General features: G+C 61.0%; 1 protein-coding gene across 2 annotated transcripts; it reads left to right on the top strand.

The window, feature by feature from the left end:
- The first annotated feature begins 1,522 nt into the window (after window positions 1-1,522).
- Window positions 1,523-9,412, top strand: Slc19a1 (solute carrier family 19 member 1). 2 transcript variants are annotated; one of them, XM_090350651.1, is made up of 5 exons: window positions 1,523-1,755; window positions 4,239-5,001; window positions 5,160-5,352; window positions 6,333-6,474; window positions 8,612-9,412. In XM_090350651.1, exons 1-5 carry the CDS (start codon window positions 1,567-1,569, stop codon window positions 8,975-8,977), a joined length of 1,653 nt encoding a protein of 550 aa, XP_090206777.1. In that variant the 5' UTR covers window positions 1,523-1,566; the 3' UTR covers window positions 8,978-9,412. The 2 variants fall into 2 exon arrangements, with proteins under 2 accessions (XP_090206777.1, XP_090206786.1); XM_090350660.1 differs by having other exon boundaries at window positions 1,523-1,927.
- Window positions 9,413-9,491: the final 79 nt, after the last annotated feature.

Genomic DNA, 9,491 nt, shown 5'->3' with positions numbered 1-9,491 from the left:
CTCCCACGGCTGGTTCCACATTAGGGAGCGTCCGTTGCCCTTGCCCAAGGGTTGGAAGAGTCTCCCACAAGTAGGGGCCCTGTACAGATTCTTCCTTGAGCCAGTGGTGGTGAGGAATGGAGCTGTTCAACCACCTGAGCCAGCGGTGGTGAGGAGACGCCTGGGCAGTCAGTCACTGCCTCTGTCTACTGCTCACTTTGTCCTTTGTCTTAGGATCCCCACACCTTCCCCAGTTAGTACGTGGACTATGTATGCCAGGCCCAGCCTCTGGGGGAGGGTCACGGGAAGGCGGGGGACACACAGCCTCTGGGGGAGGGTCACGTGGAGGCGGGGTCACGTGGAGGCGGGGGGACACACAGCCTCTGGGGGAGGGTCACGTGGAGGCGGGGACACGTAGAGGCGGGGACACACAGCCTCTGGGGGAGGGTCACGTGGAGGCGGGGACACGTGGAGGCGGGGACACACAGCCTCTGGGGGGGTCACGTGGAGGTGGGACTCACAGACTGAAGTTGGAGAGCATATTCCCTCCTGCCCCCCCACCCCCCGCCCCGCCTTGGCCGTCGCAGCAGCTCCCGTACCTGGCTCACTTCTTTATCGACCTACCAGCCCAGTGCCTTACACAAAAGCTGGTAGAAGTAAAACTAAGCTTCAGATGCCTTGGTGCAGCTCCTGGCCTTGGCCCTCTCTGGCCTGTGTACAAAGCTCTGTCCTGGACAGAACCGAGAAGATGAAAGGCACTAAGTAGGCCACATGCCCCCAGCAGACCTCCCCAAGTCCCTGGGCCTGCAGGCACGTGTGAGGCTAGTCTGCGAGCTAGTGGCTGGACAGGCTCGCCTGTCTAGAGGACAGCTCGCTATCCAGCTCTGCCCACCAGGCACTGGGGTTCCTGAGCCTAGGTCTGAGTCTCCACTTGGACTCCTCCCTCGGAGCTTGCTTTGCTTGGCTGCTCTGGGTCCTGGAGGCCTGTGCCCTCCCCCAACCCCTCCTGCCTCACCCTTCAGAACTGAGCTCCTGCTGTACCGAAAGGAAGCTTCTCAGCCTACGGCCGTGTCTACAGCCGTGCCCGCGGCCTCTCCAGGACTCACTGTGGTGTCCAGAAGGTCCATGTGCACAGCCTGTTCCTGTCTGCCCTCTGCCATCTCAGTGCCACCAGGACAGTGGCTCACGTAGGGTGTCCCTGGGGCACTGACAGCTGGACAGGAGAGGGAAGTAGACCCAGCTGGAAGCCTTGGACACTGTCTGCCGGATACCTGAGGTATCTGCTACGCCCCAAGCCTGCACTGTAAATGGTGTGGTAACTTAGTTAGCTAGGCTTGGGTGCTTGGGTAGCTCCTATGGTTGCCTCGGAGTCTGAGGAGCTGGGATCAGCCTGACCCCCCAGGCTGCGGGCGGGTCTCGCTGCAAGTCCCAGGCGGACATGGTGTGGGAGCTGCAGCCATCTCTAGCTGAAGAGGAAGTGCTGCCTGTGCACCTGTGGGGTTTTGCCAAGTTGCCCTAACTGTCAGCTCTTCCCTGCAGGTGCCATCCCCTCTGTCCTCTCCAGGGTCCAGTGAGGGCCCCGGCAGCATGGTGCCCTCTGACCCGGAAGTGGAGAAGCAGGCGTCTGAGGAGCCTGCGCAGGGCCACAAGCTCCAGTCATGGCAGTGTCTGGTGTCCTACCTCTGCTTCTACGGCTTCATGGCACAGATGCGGCCCGGCGAGAGTTTCATCACGCCCTACCTCCTGGGGCCCGACAAAAACTTCACCAAGGAGCAGGCACGTGGGCGGCCACGGTGGCAGGGAGGCCTCATGGTGGGTCTGGGGACTTGTGACGTGGCCGTGTGAAAGGGCAGAGGCCCAGAGGGGCCTTGGCTGGGTCCTGCCCACCACGCCCTCTGGTGAGCACCGCTGGACTGAGAGACCAGCCTTGGCCTGCTCTCTAAGTGAGGTAAGAGATGTCAGTGGGCCCTGTGGCTAGGAGTCTGCCTGCCCCAGGGCGCCAAGGGGGAGTATACACTAGTGGGTGCTGGCCCTACCCTTGCCAGGCAGGTCATTCACCATCTTGGTGCAGAAACCGGTGAATGTCCAGCCAGCTGCCCCCAGCCCAGCTGAGCCCCTGCTCAAAAGCTTAACACGATTTGCAAGCAGAGATTATTGGAGGAATTTTCCTTTTTCCAGCCAGGAGAACAGAGGGTTTTATTGAAATCCTAGTAAGCTTATCTCCAGGGGAGGCCCAAGGCTGTGCATAGTGTACCCTGGGCTGTGTGTCCTCCAGCTTCTACTGCATGCTTCATTTAATAGGGCAAGAGAAGGTGAAGGACAACCCCCCCCCCCACCCCAAACACACACATATGGACTGCCTGGCCACCATGTTAGCTATAGAAATAAGCGTGTGTGTGACAAAATGAAAAAAAAATTATCACAGAAATGTTACCAATCGGGCCACGAGTTTGGCCTAGTGGTTAAAGTGTTTGCCTAGCATGCATGAAGACCCGGGTTTGATTCCTTGGTACCACATACATAGAAAAAAGCCAGAAGTGGTGCTGAGGCTCAAGTGGTAGAGCTCTAGCCTTGAGAAAGTTCAAGGACAGTGCTCAGGCCCTGAGCTCTAGCCCAGGACTGGCAAAAAAAAGAAAAGAAAAGAAAAGAAATGTTACCAATCATGCCTTCTTGCTCTTCAGTGTTGCCCATTAACTGGTGAACGCACTCGCTGTCAGAGGTTAAGCCATTCCCAGCTCTTTGCTGTCATCAGGAGGCTGGTCACAGGCTTGATTCCCTAGCCCTGAGGTTTGAGTCTCCTGGCCTTCGCCACTAGCTGCAGAAGAGGCCCAGAACCAGGTCCTGGTAGCTCTGCCCTTGCTGGGCTGCTGTGCAGGAGGTTAGGGCTGCTCTGGCTAAACTTTGCTCCTAGACTGAACAGTGCTTCTCTGGTGTTTCAAGGTGGATGAGTCGATGGCTTTGACTGCTTCACCCACAGGGAAGGGCTCAGGCGTGGGGACTTGGTGGGGTTCACAGGAGTGGGGAATGGGCAAGGCCCCAGAATCCTCAGGTGTGAGATACAGGCACTGTCCTGGTGTCTGAGGCCACGGGATAAGAGGTGTGTTCTGGGACCAAGCCTGCAGGCCAGACGCTGGTCTGCTGTGTCAGGACCCCTGCACCTCTAGATCCCAGCTGGGCTGGGACGAGCCATGTCAACCAAGGCTGTATGATGTCCCTGGGCTTTAGTTGATGTCGCCATGGCCAGCCAGCTGGGCCTGACCAACACTGACTATGTGGGCATGTCTGAAGGTGCCATCAGCACCGAGCTCAGCCTTCTGAGTAGCCAGGATTACAGGAATGAGCCAGGTGACTTCATGTCCCACCCCAGGGAGTGGTCCCAGCAGAGATCTGGTCTTTTCTGGAGGCAGAGCCTCCTACAGAGCATGCCCTCAGACCTTCCCCTCTTCCCTGGGTGGCCCGTGACCTGCAGGAGGTGGCACCCCACGCTGTCCCAGCCTCACGTTTCCATGGAAAGGTGTGTGTGCATGGAGGACAGGGTAGTGCTGGCCTGCCCCGCCTGCCCGCTGGGGACAGGCTGATGAGAGGCCAGTGCAGGCACCGGGAGGCTTTTAGCCCTGAGATGGCGCCACCAGGAATAGTGTGAGGACCATGGTGTCTGCTGCCTCACTCCCTCCCCCTCCTCCCCCTCCTCCTCCTCCTGAGAGTCTGTGTGACCTTCCTGCATGAGTCTTCTGCTCTCTCCCCACCGTGTTCACCCCTTCCCTCCTGTAGGGACTGCAGTGTGTGCCTGGAGGCCAAAGTGCTGTTACCTAGACTGTTAGACTTAAGTCAAAGGCCAGCTAAATTGAGTCCAGTAGAAATGCACACGTGTGTTGAGATGTGATGTGTGTGGTTAACTGACCTCTGGGGTCACCCCTGACGCTCCTGGGGTGTATGCAATGACGTTTTTGGTGGTAATTTCACTGGTTTTCCCTGTGGTGGGTGTCATTCATGCTTTTCCGTCATGTTTGCCGTTTTCCGTCAGCAGACGCCTGCTTGGCTATGTCTGGGGCCTGTGGTTGCTCGGGCTGGTGCCTCTAGGTTCTCAGCCCACATTCTAGACAGGCTGGGCACAGGGCACGGCATCTTGGGGTGGGGAGGGACTCGTGGTCCCCATAGCTGGCCGCAGGGTTGACTGGGGGTAGGGTGGGTCCTTGCATGGCCCTGGTGCTCAGCGGAGGGGCCAGGGTCGCTGAGGGCCGGCACCCACCCGTCTGCAGGTGACCAATGAGATCACGCCTGTGCTGTCCTACGCCTACCTGGCCGTGCTGGTGCCCGTCTTCCTGCTGACCGACTACCTGCGCTACAAGCCGGTGCTGCTGCTGCAGGCCCTGAGCTACATCTGCGTGTGGGTGCTGCTGCTGCTCGGCCGCTCCGTGCTGCACATGCAGCTCATGGAGGTCTGCTTCAGCATCACCATGGCCGCCCGGATCGCCTACTCCTCCTACATCTTCTCCCTCGTGCGCCCCGCACTCTACCAGCGCATGGCCAGCTACTCCCGGGCCGCGGTGCTGCTGGGCGTCTTCACCAGCTCCATGCTGGGCCAGCTGCTGGTCACCGTGGGCCACGTGACCTTCTCCTTGCTCAACTACATCTCCCTGGCCTTCCTGGTCTTCAGCCTGGGCCTCACGGTGTTCCTGAAGCGCCCCAAGCGCAGCCTCTTCTTCAACCGCAGCGTGCTGGCCCACCGCGCCGCGCCCTGCGAGCTGGACCAGATGTACCCGCGGGCTCACCCGCCGCCTGGGAGGCTGGGGCGCGCGCTGGGCGCCTGCCGGGACTCCTTCCTGGTGCGCATGCTGGGCGAGCTGGGGCGCAGTGTGCGGCGGCCGCAGCTGCGCCTCTGGTGCCTCTGGTGGATCTTCAACTCCGCGGGCTACTATCTGGTCATCTACTACGTGCACATCCTCTGGAACGTGGTGCGCCCGGTCTCCAGCGGCGGCCAGGTCTACAACGGTGCCGCCGACGCCGCCTCCACGCTGCTCAGTACGCGGGGTCCCCTGCCTGCCCCTCTTCCCGAGCTTCCCGCACCCCTCCCCGCCCCCAGGCCTGCACTCCACGGAGCTCTCCTCCGCGCCCCCCCCTCGCCCTGCCCCTCCATGGCCCCGGGACAGTGGTGAGGGGCTGACACGGGCTCTCCTCAGGTGCCATCATGTCCTTCTCGGCGGGCTTCCTGAAGATCCGCTGGGCCTTGTGGGCCAAGCTGGTCATTGCGGGCGTCACAGCTGTGCAGGCTGGGCTGGTCTACTTCCTGTCGGTCACGGACAACATCTGGGTCTGCTACGTGGCCTTTGTGCTCTTCCGTGGCGCCTACCAGTTCCTCGTGCCCATTGCCACGTGAGTGGCCACGGAGGGGCTTCCATGGGGCTCTGCGGGGCCCACGGTCTGCCAGGCAGCGCAGGCAGGCTTGCGGAGGCTGGCGTGGCTTCCCTTGGATCGGTCCAGGCGCCTGGCCCTCCATCTGTGACCCTGCATTTAGAGACAGGACCAGTGAAGGCCCTGCCTCATCTCAGTTCCCTGTGCCAACCCTGTGTGTCCTCCCTGGGTTCTCCTGCGCTCGGCCTCTGGGCCAGGTTCCACCTTCTCCCACCCCTCTAGACCAGGGCCCTGCCTCCCACCCCCGGGCTCTAGACCTGGGCTCCACCTCCCGCTCCTGGGCTCTGAACCTAGGTTCTACCTCCAGCTCCTGGGCTCTAGACCAGGGTTCCACTTCTAGCTTCTGGGTTCTACCTCCCGCCCCTGGGTTCTGAACCTGGGTTCCACCTCCAGCACCCAGGCTCTAGACCAGGGTTCCACTTCTAGCCCCCCGGGCTCTAGACCTGGGTTCCACCTCCCGCCCCTGGGCTCTAGACCTGGGCTCCACCTTCCCTCTGGCTCCTTGCCCAGTCCTCCCCCGGTGGCCGCTCATCCCAAACCCACTATTTAGCATGAGGACCTTCATTTGCATATACGTGTCCGTGCCCCTCAGTTCCCAGCATGAGCTCCTGGGTGTGTTGTGGGAGCTTCCTGGCACCCTCCCACCCTCCTGGGAGCCGCATGGAGGCAGGTCCTTGGCCTGCAGCACTGCTGTCTGCTGGATGTGCAGGCTCGAGGGGCTGGGGACAGGCTGCCCTCGGTAACAGTGCCGTTTGCTGGTGGGTGTGTTGGGACGAGCTGTGCTCCTGGGAATGGGTGTGTCCTGGGCCCCTCGGCCTCTCCCCAGCCCCGCTGGCTACGGGGCTGTGTGGGGTAGGCAAGGCAGCAGAGACCTCACCTTTCCCTGCATCTCCCTCCTGTCCTGGCCAGCAAGTCTGACGATGGCCTGCCTCCCCTTCCAGTTTCCAGATTGCATCTTCCCTGTCCAAAGAGCTCTGTGCCTTGGTTTTCGGAATCAACACATTCCTTGCCACCATTCTCAAAACCTCCATCACGCTCGTGGTTGCTGACAAGCGGGGCCTGGGCCTCGAGGTCAGGCTGCAGGTGAGCCTGTTTCGTACTTGCCTCCTTGGGGATGTTTGCGGCGGGGGGGGTTCTGGCGGGGCCTTCTGCACATCCTTACTCGGGATCCAGACCTCAATTCCATTAATACTGAACGTGCAGAGCGCAGGCCATGTTGGCACAGAACATAAGCAGCTCAGAGAGGGCTTACTTACAGTGACGTAGACCGCCAGGCCTCTGCCCACCCCGGCCATTCCCAGCTCTGGAACTGGAATTGAGCCCCACAGGTGCTCAGGCTTCTGTGGGCCTGGGTGTGGTCACCTCTGAGGAGGAGCCTTCTGGCCCCCGTATGTCCCATTGTAGCCTGTTATGGAGCCTATGTTGTCCTTCATTTCACTTTTCTTTTGTGGATCTGTTGGTCCCCGAGCCCTGGTTGGAAGACACTTGTTCTCTGCAGGGCAGGCCAAGGAGAGCATCTGTGGGTGTCTGTTGGCCCCCTCTTTTCCCACCCCAGGCAGTGGTTTCACATGCATGTGCGGGGATATTTTAACTGGCCAAGGCAGGCTTTCAGAGCCAGGTGAATTGGCTACAGTGGCGGCTACGTGGGAGGCATGGTCACTGGGCTCTGGTGACCTCCTTCGCCTGTGACTGCACACTGACCTGGTAGCCTCCGTTTCACCCCTGCCTCTTGGTGGAGGCGTGCATGGTGGGGCTCTGGCAGTGTTCTGTGGGTATCTTCCTGCAGCCCAGGTTACACTGTGCATGTTTGTGGGCTGACATGTGCCAGCAGACCCTCAGTGGCCAGTTGGCATGGTCTGTAGCTCCAAAGCTCAGCAATGGCACAGGTGGTGAGGCAAAGGCCAGTTTGGGAGTGACCATTTTGGTGGAATTAGCTCGTGGTCTGGAGGTGCCCATTAGGGGAAGGATGCCAGGACCTTGCCCTTAGGAGCTTGCTTCTAACTGGCAGAGCCCAGCCCCATACCCCCTGCTGCCACCAGGCCAGGATGATCAGGCCTTGCCTGGCCTGGAAGGGACTGTGGCACCGGGGGGAGGTGGCCTCTGCCCTTGAAGCCCAGGTTCTGTCCTGCTCCACAAAGGGGTGCTGCTGGTGTGTGGGCACGAAGGGCCTGGCCAGCCCAGCTGGGGAGGCTGCTTTACCCCCTGTGGAAATCTGGCCTCCCTGGCAGGGGCGTCAAGGTCCTCCTTAGGCCCCCAGGCTCTCCCAAGGGGCCTTGCTGGGAGACTCTTGTCCAGTGTCCTCATCCGATGCCTCTGGCTCCGTTCAGAGAGAGCAGGCTCCTGTTGGACTCTTCCTCCATCCTAGCCTGGCTACATTGCTGGCTTTTTCTGTTCCAAATATATGAGGACAAAGAATGAAGCCTGGGGGCTCACCACCTTGTTCCACCACCTCATCCGTGCTGGGCACAAGGTCTGTCCCCGCCCCCCCTTCCCACAGGCTGGCAGACGGGAGGTGGCTTCACTAGCAGGGGAGGTGTTGTGGAAACAAAGGGATTCCTGGAGCATGTCTGGGTTTGCTTCCAAGGCTGTTCTCTGTAAGGACAGGTGGCGGGGCCCTTTGTGCGCATATGTGCACACTCTGGCCTCTGGGGCCATCTAGTCCTCCCCTAGTGGCCTTGGGGGTGAGGAAGAGACATTCCCCTGGCTGTTCTGGCTCTTTTTGGTCATGGTTGACTCTGCAGCTTCTGCCACTGAGGTAGGCCCTGGACTCAGTGAGGTCAGGGCTTATAGGCCACACCTGGGGAGCCGTGGTCGCTGCTGTATTGTCCCCAATCTTGGTCTCAGCAAGGTCAGGGGCTATGGGCCACACCCGGGTAGCGGGGAGGGGGGTGTCTGTGGTCACTGGCATGCTGTCCCTGACCTGCTCTGCTGTAGGGGAAGTTCCAGCCCCCCAGATGTCCCCAATGGTGGGAATTCAGCCAGTGCTGGAGGACTTGGCTGATGTGGCCGTGCAGGTGCCATGTGCACACTGACTCCGTCTGGGGACTGCTGGAAGGCTGTATGGACCCCCACAAGGCTGGCTGGGCTGTGCAGGGAGGAGGGAGGGGGTGGGCACCACGGGACGAAGCCTATAACCCCATGCAGTGTTCCACCTGAGCTGCAGAGGGGCCTGCAGCCTGAGCGAGCTCTGCCTCCCACTCACACCGCCTCTCTTCTCCAGTTCTTTGTCTACTTTGTGTACTTCCTGGTGCTGTCTGTCACCTACCTGGCAGGGGCAGTGCTGGACAGTCTGCAGACCTGCCAGTGGTGCCCCCCTCAGCTGCTGTCCTGTCTGCAGTGCTGGCCACAAGGCCAGCGGGGCTGTCACCTACCGCTGCCGCAGGCCCAGGAGCTGGGGAGCCCCATGGAGAAGAACCCCCACACGGTGAGCGTGCAGGACAGGAGCCAGGGTGGCGTGCAGCCCCCAGCCGGGTCACTGCCCCCGGACAGCAGCACCAAGGACAGCTCAGAGGCCTCTGAGCACCAGGACGAGGCCTGGCCTGGCCACCCTGTCCGGCCCGGCCCAGCCCAGCCAGCAGACATGTGATCCACGGGCACCTCCACCCCACAGCCTGGGCCCGACGGCCGGTGCGAGGCTCTGCCTGGATGTTGGAGCTCAGGGTACGGATGCCAGTGTGGTCCCTCGGTCTCTGCAGGGGTCTGAGGTGCCCACCAGCTCCCCGCGGATGGCCTGCTTGTCCTTCACACTCCAGCACTGGCCAGGGACTGCTGGCAGCGTCCACCGCGGCTGCCTGGCTGGACGGCCACGTGGACTGTGCGTGCCCCGTGCTTGCCAAGCAGTCTCCAGTGCGTTCTCCACCCATCAGGCCTCCCTGCCATCAGTCTCTCGGGAGACTGGAGGCAAATTGGACCTGTACAAGGGCTGATGAGGGAGCCAGGCCCCAGCCAGGGCCCTGCACCCTCCGGAGTAGGGATAGGCGTTTGTCTCAGGTCTCTAGTAAACTGTGACACTTCCAGCTTCCCAGGGGGGTGCGTGTTTGGATGGTCTTTAAAAAAAAACTGACATACACGTGTCTCCATTTGGCTGCTCTGTTGCAGGT

This window comes from Megascapheus bottae, chromosome 1 (genome assembly GCF_031878675.1).
Source record: "Megascapheus bottae isolate mThoBot1 chromosome 1, mThoBot2.hap1, whole genome shotgun sequence".
NCBI classification, from domain to species: domain Eukaryota; kingdom Metazoa; phylum Chordata; class Mammalia; order Rodentia; family Geomyidae; genus Megascapheus; species Megascapheus bottae.
The sequence above is the reverse complement of the archived record's forward strand: the minus strand, read 5'-3'. Positions and strand labels throughout refer to the sequence as shown.